Source organism: Mustelus asterias, chromosome 23, assembly GCF_964213995.1.
Source record: "Mustelus asterias chromosome 23, sMusAst1.hap1.1, whole genome shotgun sequence".
Taxonomy (NCBI): Eukaryota; Metazoa; Chordata; class Chondrichthyes; order Carcharhiniformes; family Triakidae; genus Mustelus; species Mustelus asterias.
In genome coordinates this window covers 54547218-54565997 of record NC_135823.1, presented here as the reverse complement: position 1 = coordinate 54565997, position 18780 = coordinate 54547218, and the positions used below count along the sequence as shown (strand labels likewise).

General features: G+C 44.8%; 1 protein-coding gene across 7 annotated transcripts in view; it reads right to left on the bottom strand.

Moving 5' to 3' along the window:
* tsc2 (TSC complex subunit 2) overlaps positions 1 to 18780 on the bottom strand; it is an 81482-nt gene that overhangs the window by 11184 nt on the left and 51518 nt on the right. For 6 of the 7 annotated variants that reach the window (XR_013500690.1, XM_078240672.1, XM_078240674.1 and 3 more), the window contains 9 exons: positions 18274 to 18386; positions 16712 to 16954; positions 14104 to 14319; positions 12751 to 12819; positions 10399 to 10562; positions 7606 to 8120; positions 3163 to 3241; positions 1874 to 1960; positions 139 to 325 (listed from right to left, as the gene is read on the bottom strand). Coding sequence is in view for 6 of the 7 variants with exons in the window: in XM_078240672.1 (XP_078096798.1) it covers positions 139 to 325; positions 1874 to 1960; positions 3163 to 3241; positions 7606 to 8120; positions 10399 to 10562; positions 12751 to 12819; positions 14104 to 14319; positions 16712 to 16954; positions 18274 to 18386 (1673 nt within the window). In the remaining variant the exon portion in view is untranslated. The remainder of the gene's footprint in view (positions 1 to 138; positions 326 to 1873; positions 1961 to 3162; positions 3242 to 7605; positions 8121 to 10398; positions 10563 to 12750; positions 12820 to 14103; positions 14320 to 16711; positions 16955 to 18273; positions 18387 to 18780) is intronic. The other variant, XM_078240675.1, reaches the window with a different exon arrangement.

The window sequence follows — 18780 nt, the reverse complement described above, 5'->3', positions numbered from 1 at the left end:
TGTCCTCCTCCTAAGTGCCATGCAGAGCGGCATAGGTGACAATGTGCTGACATATTAACTGGGGAAAAGCAAAGCACTAGGTGTGTACAGACACCCTTGCTACTGTCCGACCCAGTGCAGCAAGCTGTATTCACTCACCTTGCATGATATCGTCATGCCAACAGTAGGTAAACTGCCCATCGTCGCCATATGTGTCAAGGCCACCAAGGAAAATCTGCTCTGGGTTACAGTCTTGGAGGTAGATCAGTTTACCGAGGCCCGTCAGGAACTGTGCGTACCTGGATGAGCCATACGCATTGGACAGAATTTCAACTTCATTATTAGTCTGAAACATAACAAGGAAACCAAAATTAAGTCAAGAGTTTATTCAATTGGCCGAGGTTTAGCACGCAGGTTGGAGGTAAAACATACACCAACGTTTCTAAAGACTAACCTTACTGAGCATACTATGAAACAGCTGTGTTAAATGGGGCTCAGTTGCCCCACAATACCAAAGAAACTGCACAAATCCTGTGACAGATTATTTTTAGTATATTTGGCCCTAACTTTATAGCTAGCTTTGACAAAAAAAAATCAAGAAAACACACTGAAAACCATGCTACAATCAAGAGAAAAATTCAACGAATGGCCCTGATCTTCTGGTCTTCGCGCTGTTGGGACGATTGGCACTGACTGTGAGGATCTCTGTGCTACCACCTTTTGGGCAAGGACTTCCAGTTCCAGCTGCAGTAGAGCCACCCACAGGAGGACCAGTGAGGAGATGCAGCACAGAGGATATGCCCCTTATGACATTAGCTGCTGTGTTTCAAGTTTTCAAAAAGTTCGGGCAAGGGTTGGGGGGGGGGGGGGGGGAGAAGCGGATAAGGGGGAGCGGGATAGTCGGAGCGGTGGGGGTGGTGGGTTGGGTTGTGCTGTTAATCACCTGGTTACACCAGAAATTAAAATGGTAACAATTCTAGATTAAGTACCTGGGTAATTAGCATAGACCTAGGCCAAGTCTCAAGATGATCTTGGTGTCAGACATACATCGAGGAAGGTCCAGGGCAGCGTAAATTAGCCCAATGGAAATTTAATCTTTCTGGGCAATTACAGCGTTGATGTGGGCATCAAGGCCTCTGATGGGTCCTAAAGCATAACAGCCCAACATTCACTGCTGTAGGCATCAGGCAATCTGGCGCCTTAGCTTTGTTTTCACGTGGTCACATCCACTGCAGATATAACTGTAAGTTTCAATGGAATTTTGGAAGGGACTCCATAATAGGAAGGAGATGGGAGGCAAACGCCCTTATTTAAAAGAAAATAAAACATGCTGGAAACACTTGGCAAGTCAGGCAGCATTTGTGGAGAGAAACAGATTTAGTGTTTCAGGCCAATAATCTTTCATCAGAACTGGAAAAGTTAGCAAAGCATTGAGGCGCCGAAATGAGGAGAGGGGAACAACAGGGAAGGTTTCCCCTTTGATGAGTGGAAGGCTGGGGGGGCAACGAGATGACCAAAGGGATGAGGCAAAATAGGATGGTAAAGAAACAAGAAACAAAAAGTGGGTCTAGAGAAGCTGCTGATGGGAGTTGCAAACTCAAGCAAATAGAAAATTTTGGATAATTTCAGCAGGTCTGGCAGAATCTGTGGAGAAACAAGGTAAATGTTGAGTCCCTGTGACACGACCCTACAATTCTTCAGCTCTGCAGAAGAGTCACATGGACTTGAAACATCGACTCTGCTTCTCTCTCCACAGATGCTGCCAGACCAGAGTTTATCCAGAATGTTTTGTTTTTATTTTAGGTTTCCAGCACCTGCAGTATTTTGCTTCCGCGTGGCTGCGCTGTTGTGGAGATGAAGATCAGCGACTCACTGAGTTGGAAAAGACCCTTACCTGCCCTTCCCCAACGTACACAACTCCAATCTTGTGCGTGTCATAAGGTGGCATCTGATCAAGAACTTTAATGGCCCGTTCTGTGATCTGAAATTTCAACAAAACTGCTCATGAGATACCATTCATCTATAGTACACAGGAGTATACACTGCATAGAGTAAATATACTCTCTTGAACAAAGCGCTCCCACCATACTTAGTTCACACGGCAGCCTTGTTTGAACATGTCTCACCATCCTTCCATCATCACCAAATCAAGATGGTGGAATTTTCTACCCAACACCGTTGCAGCCATGGTGACTGCAGTGATCCAAGGAAAAGGACTCGCCGCTACCCTCTCAGGGAACCAGCATGGGCAACAAATACCTTGGCCAGCATAGTCTGCAACCTATGAATAAACAGAACTCGAAGACCCATTTGTTTGTGCCAGCTCTTTGTAAGAGGTACACAGTCTGATTCTTAGTCTTAGAATCATAGAATAGAATCCCTACAGTGCAGAGGAGGTCGTTCGGTCCATCGAGTCTACACTGACCACAATCCCACCCAGGTTTATTCCTGTAACCTCACATATTTACTCTGCTAGTCCCCTGACACTAAGGGGCATTTTAGCATGGGCAATCAACCTAACCCGCACATCTTTGGACTGTGGGAGGAAATCGGAGCACCCGAAGGAAACCCACGCAGACACGGGGAGAATGTGCAAACTCCACACAGACAGTGGCCTGGGGCCGGAATCAAACCCGGGTCCCTGGTGCTGAGAGGCAGCACTGTGCCACCTTGTCGCCCTGCAATTCTTTTCTTTTTCTTCAAATTCTGATCCATTCCTTCTGAAAGTTACCATTGAAGCTCCTTCCATGAACCTTCCAGACAGTATATTCTTCATCACCATAACTCTCCGTGTAAAGAAAAATTCTTATCCCCACTTCAGAAAAGAATCGAGGGGTTGAATGTCCTACATCTGCGTTTATCAATTTCCAATTTCTCTCACCACGCCACATAACTCAAGTCCCTTGGGTGCTCTGTTTCACTTGCCCACCTAAGGTAGCCCAAACCAATATTTTAGACCATTTCCTTTCAACTGACAGAAACCGCGTGCATCAAGTTTTCTGCATGGAAATTGCGATGATTCAACACAAGAGATGATCAGACCAATGGCAGCCTGAGTATTAGTCATATTACCACCCGCTTCCCAAATACAAATCCACACAACGTGCAGCTTACTTGTCACCTACCAGGTTTATCTTAAAGCAAGCAGCATGCACCGCAATGCAAAGCTTCAACTTCACTCACCTCAGTCTTGGGTACCAGGAAGGGCTTGTTGGACTCGCTACCGAAGAACGGTGAATGATACAACTGCAAGAACACAAAACTGCAAAAGAAACGCAAACACAGAGAAACATAAGATGTTTACAGCACAAGAGGCGGCCATTCGACCCATCATTTCCGTACCAACTGAAAGAGTCATTCAGCCTAATCCCGCTTTCTATCTTGGGATGTAACCCTGTAGATTACAACACTTCAGGTACATCTCCTAGTATTGCTTAAATCACCATTGCAGGCACGGAATTCCAGAATCATCACCAACCTCTAGGAGAAAAAATATTTCCTCATTTCCTCTTTAATCGTTCTGCCAATTTCTTTAAATCTATACCTCTTCATATAGACGTCTCTGCTGGGGGCAACGGGTCCTTGCTATCCATTCTATTTGGTCCCTTCATAATTTTATACACCTCAATTAAAGAGCAGCACAGTGGTTAACACTGCTGCCTCACAGCACCAGGTTCAATTCCGGCCTCAGGTCACTATCTGTGTGGAGTTTGCACATTCTCCCCATGTCTGCGTGGGTTTCTTCCGGATGCTCCGGTTTCCCCTCTCAGTCCAAAGATGTGTGGGTTAGGTTGATTGGCCATGCTAAATTGTCCCTTAGTGTCAGGAGCACCAGCTAGGGTAAATGTGTGGGGTTACATGAATAGGACCTGGGTGGGATTGTGGTCGGTGCAGACTCGATGGGCAGAGTGGCCTCCTTCTGTACTGAGGGGATTCTATGATAAAGCTCCCTTCAGTCTTTTCTGTTCTAAAGAAAACAATCCTAGCCGTGCCAATATTTCTTCTTTTCTTTCTACCCGCTGTGATCAGGTTGGGGATAGAAGATGATTTTAAAAATACAGGCAATTGGATAGCAGGTACAGGAGCTACCAAAAGCCGCGGTTTGCTTTAATTGCAGGAGCAGTGTACAGCCGCTTGCTGAGATGTTAGGATCGAGCAGAGCGTTGGGGAGAAGATGTGAGCGCACAAGAGTTAAAACAAGCAGGCATTGAGTGTCCAAAAGCCTGTCATTGAAGGTCAGTAAGCACAGAGGTGATGGCTGAATGGGACGCAGTGTGCTAACACACAGTAAAACGTTGGATGAATTTATGGAGGATGGAAGATGATGGGCTAGCCAGGGGAGCGCTGGAACAGCTCAGTCTGGCAGAGACAAAAGCACGGATGAAGCACGGATTGAAGCAGCAATGGACACAGAGGTGGAAGTAAGCAGGCAGCTTTTGTGATGGAGAAGATACGAGGCTGGAAGCTCAGCTGAGGGTGAAGACAGACTGCAAGGTTAAGAACAGTCTAGTTCAGCCTGTGATAACATTCAGGGAGTGAAATGGAATCAATGGGTGAGCGAACAAAGCTTGTGGTGGGGAGGGATCTCAGACTTGCCAATGTTTATTTGGAGCTAATTGTCTGGACGTCACATAACCGGAGCCAGTGGAGGGGTCAAGAGAGCCACTGGTGATATGGAGCTGGTTGTCAACAGCATACATGTGAAAGTTAGCACTGTTTCTTTGAATAATATTGCGGAGATGAGGAATAGGAGTGGGGCCAACAATAGGCCCTCAATTCTCTACCGCCTCCCATTAATATCAGAAATACTTAATGTTACCCACACAATTAGAGACAGACATTCGCAGAGTCACTAATCACTTGCTTTTCGCATTTTTTTTTTTACATGGATTACAGCGATTAAATTGATCAAATGATTATCAAACATCGAAATGATCCCATGAGAACCATATGCAACTCTTGCAGCATGTGGACTGTTCAGGCCTCTAGCATGTGTGATGAATGGAACGGTTTGCCAGCATATCCAATTGTCATTAATTTTTTTTGTTTATCCATTTACGGGATGTGAACGTTGCTGGCTGAGTCAGCATGGATTGTCCATCCCTAACATTTAACAGTCAACCACCTTGCTGTGGCTCTGGAGTCATGTGTAGGTCAGACCTGGTGGCTAAGTTGTTAGAAGGTATTTTGAGAGACAGGATCTACAGGCATTTAGAGACGCAAGCTCTGATTAGGGACAGTTAGCATGGCTTTTTGAGTTTTTTGAAGGGGGTAACCAAGAAGGTAGAGGAGGGCAATGCAGTTGATGTTGTCTACATGGACTTTAGCAAGGCCTTTGACAAGGTACCGCGTGGTAGGTTGTTGCATAAGGTTAAATCTCACGGGATCCAGGGTGAGGCAGCCAAATGGATACAAAATTGGCTTGATGACAGAATAAGGGGTCTGACAACACCAGGTTGAAGTCCAACAGGTTTATTTGGTAGCAAACGCCACTAGCTTTCGGAGCGCTGCTCCTTCATCAGATGGGGGGGAAATCTGCTCTCAAACAGGGCACAGAGACACAAAATCAAGTTACAGAATACTGATTAGAATGCGAATCTCTACAGCCAACCAGGTCTTAAAGATACAGACAATGTGGGTGGAGGGAGCATTAAGCACAGGTTAAAGAGATGTGTATGGTCTCCAGACAGGACAGCCTACAAGTCCAGGAGGCAAGCTGTGGGGGTTACTGATAATGTGACACTATAGTGTGGGTTTATGTCACACTATCAGTAATCCCCACAGCTTGCCTGTTGGACTTGCAGAATCTCACTGGTTGTCCTGTCTGGAGACAATACACATCTCTTTAACCTGCGCTTAATGCTCCCTCCACTCACATTGTCTGTATCTTTAAGACCTGGTTGGCTATAGAGATTCGCATTCTAATCAGTATTCTGTAACTTGATTGTGTCTCTGTGCCCTGTTTGAGAGCAGATTTCCACTCCATCTGACGAAGGAGCAGCGCTCCGAAAGCTAGTGGCGTTTGCTACCAAATAAACCTGTTGGACTTGAACCTGGTGTTGTTAGACTCCTTACTGTGTTTACCCCAGTCCAACGCCGGCACTTCCACATCTTGATGACAGAAGCCAGAGGGTGGTTGTAGAGGGTTGTTTTTCAAAGTGGGCAGCAGTGACCAGCGGTGTGCCTCAGGGATCGGTGCTGGGTCCACTGTTATTTGTCATTTATATTAATGATTTGGATGAAAATATAGGAGGCATGGTTAGTAAGTTTACAGATGACACCAAGATTGGTGGCATAGTGGACAGTGAAGATTATCTCAGATTGCAACAGGATCTTAATCAATTGGGCCAGTGGGCTGACGAATGGCAGATGGAGTTTAATTTAGATAAATGCGAGGTGATGCATTTTGGTAGACTGAATCAGGACAGGACTTAGTTAATGTTAGGGCATTGGGAAGAGTTACAGAACAAAGATCTAGGAGTACAGGTTCATAGCTCCTTGAAAGTGGAGTCACAAGTGGACAAAGTGATGAAGAAGGCAGTCAGCATGCTTGGTTTCATTGGTCAGAACATTGAATACAGGAGTTGGGACGTCTTGTTGAAGTTGTACAAGACATTGGTAAGGCCACGCTTGGAATACTGTGTACAGTTCTGGTCACCCTATTATAGAAAATATATTAAACTAGAAAGAGTGCAGAAGATATTTACTAGGATACTACTGGGACTTGATGGTTTGAGTTATAAGGAGAGACTGGATAGACTGGGACTTTTTTCTCTGGAGCGGAGGAGGCTTAGGGGTGATCTTATAGAGGTCTATAAAATAATGAGGCATAGATCAGTTAGATAGTCAATATCTTTTCTTAAAGGTAGGGGAGTCTAAAACTAGAGGGCATAGGTTTAAAGTGAGCGGGGAGAGCTACAAAAGGGTCCAGAGCGGCAATTTTTTTCCACACAAAGTCTGGAACAAGCTGCCAGAGGTAGTAGTAGAGGCGGGTACAATTTTGTCTTTTAAAAAGCATTGAGACAATTATATAGGTAAGATGGGTATAGAGGGATATGGGTCAAATGCGGGCAATTGGAACTAGCTTAGGGGTTTAAAAAAAAGGGCAGCATGGACAAGTTGGGCCGAAGGGCCTGTTTCCATGCTGTAAACCTCTATGACTCTAAGACCAGGTAAGGACAGCAGATTTCCTTCCCTAAAGGACATTAGTGAACCTATACCTAATAGAATTTCTTCCCTTTCCCCATGTCACCACCTATCATCCTGGCCAATATTTATTCTTAAATCTCCATCACTAGAACAGACCACTGGTCATTATCACATTACTATTTGTTGGATCTTACTATGGATAAATTGAATATTGTGCTTCCTGCGTTGTAACAGTGACTACACTAAAACACATACTTCAATAGTTGTAAGGCGCTTAGTGATATCCTGAAGTTGAGAGGTGCACGCGCGCACACAGACACAGTCACACAAGCGTGCGTGCACACAGACACACAAGCGCGCGTGCACACAGACACAAGCGCACGCGCACACAGACACACAACCACACGCACACACAGACACAGACACACAAGCGCGCGCGCACACACATGCACACTAAAGAAATAAGACCAAATATACCTTGGGCTAATCCCACTGATCTTCTCTGCATTTGAAGCTGCCGATCTGTTTTGAACACCATCCCGCTGTGACCTTCTCCCCCTCCTTGACGGGGCAGAATCAGAGATGGTGTGCCCTCTGGGTCGGTAGCGATTTGGCGACTGAGGTATTTCCTTCTTCTCTGCCGGCAGCGGAGTGTCCGGTTTGTTACTCGTGTTACTGTCACTGGTTTCCAATTTGCCATTTGAAGAGCATTCCTCTTCAATGCTCTCAGTCCGACTTCTGGGCTTCCCTTCAGCCACGGGTTTCCCGACGAGTCCTTCTTTCCCGTTGATCTCTGCCACTTCTTGCAGGTTCTGCAGCTCGGGGGAGGAGTTGGATTTATTGAGAATCTGAGCCTGGTCGATACTGAATTCTTCCTCCGGGGGATCCACGGCTAAAGAAGACGGGACAACTTTTTCGGTCGGCGTTCCCACTGTTCCACTGTCCTCAGGTTGGAGAATTTTGTCTTCCTCCTGACTGGAAGTTGACGATGACTTTGTTGGGGGCAGTAGGGGAGAAACAAGATTTCCGATTAAAGCCTATTTCAGTATTCATGAAACCTTTTTAGAGGTCTGGCAAATAAAATAAGTCCATTATAATCCATTTTAATTTAAATAATCTCATTAAGTACTCTGCTTTCAAATTGTCTATTTTTGCCAAATTATACAGTTATGCAAATTATGTACTGGCGGGAAGGAGAGAAATTCACCATCTTGATCCCAACGCTGCTTGAGAACATGTCAGCAGAATACAAACTTCGAAAATGCACAAAATCACAAATACAACAGAAGTTCCTGGTTAATTAAAATAACAGTTGGGGAAAGGAGTGGGGCAAAGAGAACAGGGCAATTCAAGTTTACCGAGAGGAAGGAAGTTTAATAAAGGAAAGGGATTCTATTTCTTAAGTGTCCCTCAGAACCTCTGGACGTCCCAAAGGGCATCGCAGACAATGAAGTGTCGCTGAAGTGTTGCCACTGCTGTAATTTAGAAAAGCTGGCAGCCAAATGACATAGAAACATAGAAGACAGGAGCAGGAGGAGGCCATTTGACCCTTGGAGCCTGCTCCGCCACTCATTACGATCATGGCTGATCGTCCAACTCAATAGCCTAATCCTGCTTTCTCCCCATAACTTTTGATCCTATTTGCCGCAAGTGCTATATCCAGCAGCCTCTTGACATGCAGCAAGCTCCCACAAACAGCAATGAAACACATGACTGGGTAACTGGCTTAGTGACACTGACGGAGGAACAAATATGGGCTGGGAGAACTGCCCTGCTCTTTCAAAACCGTACCATCACGATCTTTCACCTCTATCCGAGAGAGCAATTGAGATTGCTGTTTAACGTCTCGTGTGCTTTCAACAGTGCAACGCTGGAGTGTCAAACTAGATTAGGTGCTCAAGTCCCAGGAATGGGGTTGAAACCACAACCTTCTGACTTAGAGGTGAGAATGCTACCCACCAAGCCAAAACTGACATCTGTTACTGAGAGTGTGGTTTTTAAAAAAAAAAAAAAATTTAATAATAATCACAGCTGGGCAGAATTTAAAAGAGCTGGCTGACATACAAACCTCACTTCGGTCAGGCTGTGAAAGGACTCAGAAAAAACAAAAGCGAGTGACGCAGATCTAAAGGGAAGGTGTAAAAAGTGGTCAGCAAACGGAGGAAACTCAGAGTAAAAATGGGGACAGGCAGCTAAGACTTGAAGTCAACGTTAATTGCAGACCACTACCGAGTCGGCATAACGACTCACAAAAGACTGCACGGAATTGGGTTGCATAGGGGCACAGTGGTTTGCACTGCTGCCTCACAGCACCAGGGATCCGGGTTCGATTCCCAGCTTGGGTCACTGTCCGTACGGAGTCCGCGTGGGTTTCCTCCGGGTGCTCCAGTTTCCTCCCACAGTCTGAAAGACGTGCTGGTTAGGTGCATTGGCCATGCTAAATTCTCCCTCGGTGTACCCGAACAGGCACCGGAGTGTGGCGACTACGGGATTTTCACAGTAACTTCATGTGTTAATGTAAGCCTACTTGTGACAATAATCAATAAACAAAAACAAATAAAACATAACAGGCCAAATAACTGAAAGATCAGGATGGTCACATGGAAATTGGGGCTGTGCTTGTGTGACAAAGCAAAGTAGCCACCCAATCTGTACTGGATTTCAGTCACAAAGGGTGACTGCACTGAGAAGGAATGAAAAGCTAGAGGGATGACACACCTATCAATCACAATCTCAAACAAACACGTTAGGCAGAATCTTCTGGCCATGCACGCCGGCAGCAGGGTTCAAAGTTTGAAGTTTTTTTTTAAAGTTTGTTTATTAGTGTCACAAATAGGCTTACATTAACATTGCAATGAAGTTACTGTGAAAATCCCCCAGTCACCACACTCCAGCGCCTGTTCGGGTACACTGAGAGAAAATTTAGCATGGCCAATGCACCTAACCAGCACTTCTTTCGGACTGTGGGAGGAAACCGGAGCACCCGGAGGAAACCCACCCAGGCACCTCACAGAGAGTGACCCAAGCCGGGAATTGAACCTGGGTCCCTGGCACTGTGAGGCAGCAGTGCTAACCACTGTGCCACCATGGTGTGAATGGCCTTTGGGTCCAAGATAGTGGTAAAAAGATGATTAACAATACAGGTTTTGCTTCATACGTTACAATGTGAGATAAACTATCATATTAGATCAAGGATGGAAACAAAATAGCAAACTTCACGAAAATAAAGAATGATCTTCTTTTGAAGGAGATAGAGGTACATTCACTTACTCTACTGCAGTGCGCTGGACTTTTATCATAGCCCTCTGCTGGCATGAAGATTGGCTCTGAAACTATCGCCTCAAAGTCTTCAAGCTCTTGAGACTCCACAGGAGAATCGCACATCTTCAAGTGCACCTCAGGCCCATCACTTTCCTCTACCACTGCTACTGAATCTGGAAATCCAACTCAAAGTCAGCACACGTCCACTGTCTCGTGCATCAGTATAATACAACATTGCTGCATACCTAGTTTCAAAACTTCTGTTGTTGACTCTCGGCTGCCCACGGACAACTTGGGATGGGCAATAAATGTAGGCCAGCCAGCGATGCCCATATCCCATGAGTTAATAAAAGAAAATCTTCCAGTTGTATAGCCCCTTAGAAATGGAGAAAACTGTCCAAACCTTTCAGTGCCTTGGCTATTTAAACGTGACCCTTGAACCTTGTACTAGCTAAGTAAGTAATGGCGTCCCAATGTGCCACAAAGTAAAAGTTAAACTGCTGATTTCAGATGGGGGAATGCTTTGATGTTTTTTTTTGCAAACTGATCAAGAAATTTCAGATCGATGGTGGTTTTTACTGCAATGCCGAATGGAACACCCACATTTTATCGGACCCAAAGTTGCCAAGAAACAAGGTGCCATAGAAACATATCTAAATTCACAGTCAAAACAAAAGCTAGAAATGTTTTACCTCCCAATTAGCTACGGTCCTCTGTTTTGCCATTTTGCTGAAATGGAAACTGGTGGCACACACGGCACATTAACTTTATCTTTTGAGTCTTCAACATGCTTTCCTCATCTCCCAAGTTCTAATTCAACTCTTCCTTACTTCTGGACTGCACCGTACCAAAACTTTCTTTTCCTCCAGCGAATATTTAGTTCGCTGCTTTTTACTGAATTGAGTCAACTTCAGGTTAAAAGTTCCACTCATCAAACGCCGAACAACCAAACAGGCTTTTGAAATGTGCAACGATGTTGCTGAATTTATGCATTAATTCTACTCCTTAGTGCAGCCAGGAATATAAAGATAGCAGATATATTAATCCTGCAATATTTCCGAGTTATGAAATAACCCCCTCAGTTCTCTCTCCTTTTTATTTGCTCCTGCACACGTCGCTTTAGTAGAAGCTTGGCAAATGAATTCTGCTAAAAAGAATAATCCGACTTGACCACCTGGCTGAGTTTCCATTTACAATACTCTTGCTGATTGAACCAAGAAAGGATAGTATTTTTTTTTAATGCCTTAACTTGGAGATTCAATCCACATACAGATGGAAGACTTGAATAATTTATTTCTCCAGCATATTTAGTACCAAGTGGAACTTGGCTGCACTCCCTCGGTTACATGCTTAGGTGACGGGTACAACACACGCATCTCGCAAGCAAAGCATTAGTTTTCAGAACTTCAGCCCCCTGAACTTCAACTCATTTGTTTTCCATCTCACTACACCACACCTTTTTGCTGAAAGGTTGGCACTTACCAGAGCTGGAGATGGTTTAATGAGTGTAAATAACCACATGCCCTGCCACTTATTAATTTCATGCAGTTATATTTTGTCATGAGAGTAAACCTGAGGCAAGATTTACTTCGAGCATGACTAGAATTATTACTTGCCTTGGTTTTGACTCTGGATCCCATCCCTATCGGGTCATTACTTCAGCTGCCCTGCGCGTTAGGCACTGACAACTGTGACACCCAATTGCAATGCTCAAAGCTGCCAATACATTAGGCTTCTCAAATCAGGGGTGATCTAAAAGAATTTCCACATCCACATGGCGACTGTGTTGCGAGTTCAGCAGCACATTTTGTGGTAAAGGGATGTAGGGTCCAGGTTCAAAGTGACAAAGACAAATAATAGCAATTAAAAGAGCGGCCCACAACAAAAGAGAGTCTTAATCTATTGGAAGCCACGATTTATAAAGAAAGGATGCATATACGGTAAGGCATTATAGCTTCTCAAAATTATTACATAAAATAGTGCTAGGCCCTGCACCAAATAATGATCGATTTTCAAAGAAGCTGGTTTCGATTAGCAGTGCATGCTCGATTAGTTTCAAACTTCACCTGATAATGAGACAACTAAGCCTTTGGTTAATAAGCAAATTGGACAAATAAATGTTCACTCATTAAACGTAAATGCTTTAAGGCAGCACAAGAAAGCTGCTGCTTTGTAACATCAAGGTGGGAGAATTCCATGCTCCTTCAGCCAATTCACAGGACCCTTTTTGTTTTCTCACACAAGACGCACGCACACACACACACACACACACACACACACGCACGCACACACAGCTATCAAACAGCACGTGATGCATGGGCACTAATGATTCATGGGAGCCTCAAGGGTGCTAGAGTGTACCTGCCCAGGAAATGCTCCTGTGCAACTTTTCTTGACAGCTTGTCTGGCACATGGAAGAGAAAGAATCGACTGCAAAGGGAAATGAAATCAGTGGCTGTGTGAAGCACAAACTTTTAACAGATATCAGAACAATTGATCTTGCTGAGAAACACATTCCCGGCCAAAAAAAAAACCCTGTTGCGGACGACATCTGATGCAAAATCTACACGACGCCAGGCAAGACTGTTTCTGCATAGAATTAGATAAATTTTAAACACAAGCGATCTGAATCCCAATTACTTTTGCAGGATTATTAGAGTTCAACAAGAACATGGAAACTTTTTGAAGTTAGTCAGCAAAGGAAACGGCAATTATTCATGCAACGGACTTCAAGATTAGGAAGGCACCTTATTCCTCCCCAGATTTACATTTCCGCCTGCTTTGTGCTGGGGGAAATGAGTAGAGACAGTGACATAGACTTGATTCTGCATGTCTTACTGGTGCTGTTCCTGTATTCCTACTTTGGCGGTGCAAGTGGGCCTGTCGCCATTGCCAGGCCAGCATCTCTATTCCAAGGGGACAGGTGGGGAAGCAATGGGAGGTGGAGACTGATATTTCATGCCTCATTCTCCGATGGATCTATTGCTGGGCACCCTGATGCTGGGGCAGGTGTTGGGGAACAGATGCCGTGTGCCATGCCCTCCGTTCCCTGCCAAAACAGGTGTCTCAGGGAAAGCTGAAGAGCATGGTGCTAGGTAGCACAAGGAATGTGAAGGACCACCCCCACCCCCTCCTTCCACCAAGCCTTCCTCCAATTTCTGACAGCCTGTAGGCCCTAATCCCAGTCCCCCAGTGCAGTTGCAGGCTCAGAGTTGCTACTGCAAGACTGACACTTTGCCCTCACAGGTAAGCCAGTCCCTTATTTGCAGCTTTCCCAGGACGGGAGAAATATAGGCAGCTGCTGCTGCTTTGGTGTATTTGCATTTGTTGGGCAACTAGAAAAGTTAAAATTCCTCTACTATAAATGCAAAAGCAGCAAATCAGCTTTACTTTTCATTTAAAAAAACAACTTATTCAAAATACGTAGTACCAAACCAGGAAACATGGCACAGGAATAATGTACAGTTCCTGGGTGAAGCACTTCGAAAAACTTAAAATAAAAAGTATCCTCACTTTAACTCACTATGGAAAAGCTCATGCAGTAAGTAAGCTAATGGTTTTATCTTGGGAATATCTGGAAAGTTACAGTCTGTCTAAAATGCAACTGTACTTGCGATTGGATTGCAGGTACATAATGTAAAATTCTATGCAAGATTGGAAAGAGAGGACAATAAAAGCAATGAGTAAGAGGTGAAAGTGGAGGCTGTCTCTAACCTGTGTTGAAGCGTTGCAGCAAGGTTGGTTTGGATGGCCCAGCACCTAAGCTGGCGCACGGCACAGACTCTGATCGACTCGGACCATGTTGACGTGGATCGGTTACTCTCTCGACAGCCATCAGCATTGTGGACAGGTCTTGTAAAGGCATGTTGCTTATCTCAGATGAGAAGGGGCTTGGTGGATTCTCCAGACACAGAAGCCAACTCGCATTCCCTGCAAGGAGTCAATGTTAACACTATTAAAACGGAAAGGCGTGAAGACAAAAGGGTGCCCTTCATTACTGGTCTGACTGCTTACCAGTCAGAATGTGTAACAAACACTATTACCCTTTAGGAACAGGAGAAGCATTTCACTTAATGATAATGAGAATCATTTAATTCATAATAAAAGAACCATAGGGGGTAAAAAGTAAAGTTAAGTAAAGTTTATTTATTAGTCACAAGTAGGCTTACATTCAACACTGCAATGAAGTTACTGTGAAAGTCCCCTAGTTGCCACAGTCCAGCGCCTGTTCGGGTACACTGAGGGAGAATTTATCATGACCAATTCACCAAACCTGCACATCTTTGGACTGTGGGGGGAAACCGGAGCACCTGGAGGAAACCCACGCAGACACGGGGGAGAATGTGCCAACTCCACACAGACAGTGACCCAAGCCGGGAATCGAACCCGGGTAAATGGTGCCGTGAGACTGCAGTGCTAACCACTGTGCCGTCTTAATTAGGAAATTAAGAGTAAAATCAGCTTTTCAAGGAGACATTTGATGCATTTAAACTAAATACACGAGAAAATAATTATACGAGAGAAGATATATCGATAGGATGAGGCAGAGTCGGAGGAGGCTATGTGGAGCATGTACACTGGTGTGGACCAGTTGGGTGAAATGTTCTGTTGCTGTGTGATGTGCAACTCTGTGTAACTATTTTACACAATGGGTAACAAGCATATGAGGACATACTTTGTTTTACTTTGCTTGCTTGGAAAAGTACAGGATCGAGAGGAGTGCCAGTTTTATACCCTTCTCAATATTGCACTGTTAACTTCATTGTAGCGTAGTTCCAGACAGGAGCTAAATTAGCATTGCACCCAATCTGGTCAATTTTCTGGCGACTGGGTTAGCTTAAAATTGTTCCCCAAACCAATTAATTATGAACAGCATTGAACATAAGAACTAGGAGCAGAAATAGACCATCTGGCCCCTCAAGCCTGCTCCACCATTCAATAAGATCATGGCTGATCTTTTCGTGGACTCAGCTCCACTTACCCGCCCACTCACCATAACCCTTCAATCCTTTACCGTTCAAAAATCTATCTATCTCTGCCTTAAAAACTTTCAATGAGGTAGCCTCAACTGCTTCACTGGGCAGGGAATTCCACAGGTTCACAACCCTTTGGGTGAAGAAGTTCCTCCTCAACTCAATCCTAAATCTGCTCCCTCTTATTTAGAAACTATGCCCCCTAAGGTGTAGTTTCACCCGCCAGTGGAAACAAGCTCCCTGCTTCTATCTTATCTATTCCCTTCATAATTTTATATGTTTCTATAAGATCCTCCTTCATTCTTCTAAATTCCAATGAGTATTGTTCCAGTCTGCTCAGTCCTTCCTGTTCCAACACTAATGCCAATGCCCCACAGTATGGAACCACTCTTTCCCGCACCACGAAGTAACTATTATAAAGGAGTTTAACCAGATGTTTCTTGAAAAGGTTGGCATAAGAAGCAGAAACAGAAAGGTAGGATAGAGAGCAATCAGGAACTTCAGACCTTTTGGGTAAATGGCCTATTCCTGTTCCTAAAGTTTGTCTTTTGCAACATTTTTTTGAGTTATAATTGGGTCAAGTTTATTAAGAAGCATTATTAGGAAGTGTAGTGGAGAACATGCCCCTGTCTACATCAACGGGGACAAGGTAGAAATGATCGAGAGTTTCAGGTTTTTAGGTGTCCAGATCACCAACAACCTGACCTGGTCCCCCCATGCTGACACTATATTTAAGAAAGCCCACCAATGCCTCTATTTTCTCAGAAGACTAAGGAAATTTGGCATGTCAGCTACGACTCACTTTTACAGATGCGCCATAGCAAGCATTCTTTCTGGTTGTATCACAGCTTGGTATGGCTCCTGCTCTGCCCAAGACCGCAAGGAACTACAAAAGGTCGTGAATGTAGCGCAATCCATCACTCAAACCAGCTTCCCATCCATTGACTCTGTCTACACTTCCCACGGCCTCAGAAAAGCAGCCAGCATAATTAAGGACCCCACACACCCCGGACATTCTCCCTTCCACCTTCTTCTGTCAGAGAAAACATATAAAAGTCTGAGATCACGTACCAACCGACTCAAGAACAGCTTCTTCCCTGCTGCCATCAGACTTTTGAAGGGACCTACCTCGCATTAGGTTGATCTTTCCCTACACCCTAGCTATGACAGTAACACTACATTCTGCACTCTCTCCTTTCCTTCTCTATGAACAATATGAGCTGCATAGTGCGCAAGAAACAATACTTTTAATTGTATACTAATACATGTGATAATAACAAATCAAATCAAATTAAAACCACAATCAACGCTAAAACTTTGAGAGGGGAGACTCGATCCAATGATTATACCAGAGGGTCGGCGAATGTATACTTCTGCCCATCCTTGAGTCAGCACAGGCGCATATTCAGCCAGGTTGGCCTTTTCCTTCTGGGAGAGAAACTGGCCACTAGAGTGAGGTGCATCCTGCCGCAACGTTTTCCGGTTTTCTAATCCTTTTGGATTTGGAGTCGAAGGAGCGCAGAACTCGCTGTCTGAAGGCGAAACCAGGGGGCTTAAGCTCTGAACTGAATCACTGTGAAGAGCATGTCCGCCTAGCAAGCCAGAAAAACAAGCCAACGTTAAAGGAAAACAGTTTGTACTGAAATGGAGCAATGATAATGTTCATCTCTATTATTAGGACCAAAACATGTAGCTCCAATGTATAGTGGATCACAATGATGCATTAAATATAGCTCTGCTCTAGCTTTACATATAGGGTTAGGGTGGCACGATGGCATAGTGGTTAGCACTGTTGCTTCTCAGCGCCAGGGACCCAGGTTCAATTCCAGCCTCGGGTCACTGTTTGTGTGGAGTTTGCACATTCTCCCCGTGTCTGCGTGGGTTTCCTCCGGGTGCTCTGGTTTCCTCCCACAGTCCAAAGATGTGCAGGTTAGGTTGATTGGCCATGCTAAATTGACCCGAGTGTCAGGGGGATTAGCAGGGTAAATATGTGGGGTTACGGAAATAGGGCCCGAATGGGATTGTGGTTGGTGCAGACTGGGTGGGCCAAATGGTCTCCTTCTGAGGGATTCTATGACATATGTATCCAAAACATAGCAACCCAACAGTGCAGAGGCCATTCGGCCCATCGAGTCTGCACCGACAATATTCTCACCCCAGGCCCTATCCCCACAAGCCCACACACTTACCCCACTCATCCCTCTAACCTTCACATCCCGGGACACTAAGGGTCAATTTAGTATGACCAATCAACCTAACCCACACATCTTTGGGCTGTGGGAGGAAACCAGAGCACCCGGAGGAAACCAATGCCGACACGGGGAGAATGTGCAGACTCCACACAGACAGCGACCCAAGCTGGGAATCAAACCCGGATCCCTGGCGCTGTGAAGCAGCAGTGCTAATCATTGTACCACCGTGCAGCCCAATTCCGTGCAAACCTACATGTCTTGGGACACAATTTAGCATGACCAGTGCACCTAGCCTGCGCATCTTTGTAGTGTGGGAGGAAGCTGGAGCACCCAGAGGAAACCCATGCAGGCACGGGGAGAACATGCAAACTCCACACAGTCACCCGAGGCCGGAAATGAACCCGGACCCCTGGTGCTGTGAGGCAGTAATGTGAGGCAGCACTGTGCTGCCCCCGTCCGTAGTAAGTTGCCTGCTTTAAAGCACTGGATTCGTAACAGCATTCAAATTATTAAGTACTTAAACTGCAAAGTACAATACCTATTGTATTAATGGATGGGCCAAATCCTATTAATAGGTGAAATTGGCCAGCAGAATTTCATTAGATTTAAAAACACTCATTATAATTTTAAACAGGTATTAAAGAAAAGGCAACACATTTGCTCACTGTGCAATAGTAAATATCATTCCCAAAAATCAGGTTAATCCTTTCAACATTCACCTGATATGGATCTCACACGCAGGCGAGCGGCTTTTCCAATCTGTTGACTGGTTTGAGATTCCAGCTTGGCAGGTGCTTCTTGGGTTGTCTTCACTTGCTGAGATAAATCTGGCCTTAGAAACAGAGTCAGTGCATAAAATCTTTTAAATTGAAATCAGATCCAAAATGCACACAGCATCTTTGTCTAGACAGCAGCAACAGTTTATCCTTGGTTGCTAGAAAGGTCACAGCAAATTACATTTGGGGAAAAAAAGGGGCAACTATTTTACATCGACATAAAAATAAATCTGCACCATTACTTACAGATGATAAAACTGCAACTCTTTTATAGCAAATATTGTTTAAAGTTTATTTATTAGTGTCACAAGTAGGGTTATATTAACACTGCAATGAAGTTACTGTGAAAATCCCCTGGTCACCAAACTCCAGCACCTGTTCGGAGACACTGAGGGAGAATTTAGCACGGCCGATGCACCTAACCAGCACGTCTTTTGGACTGTGGGAGGA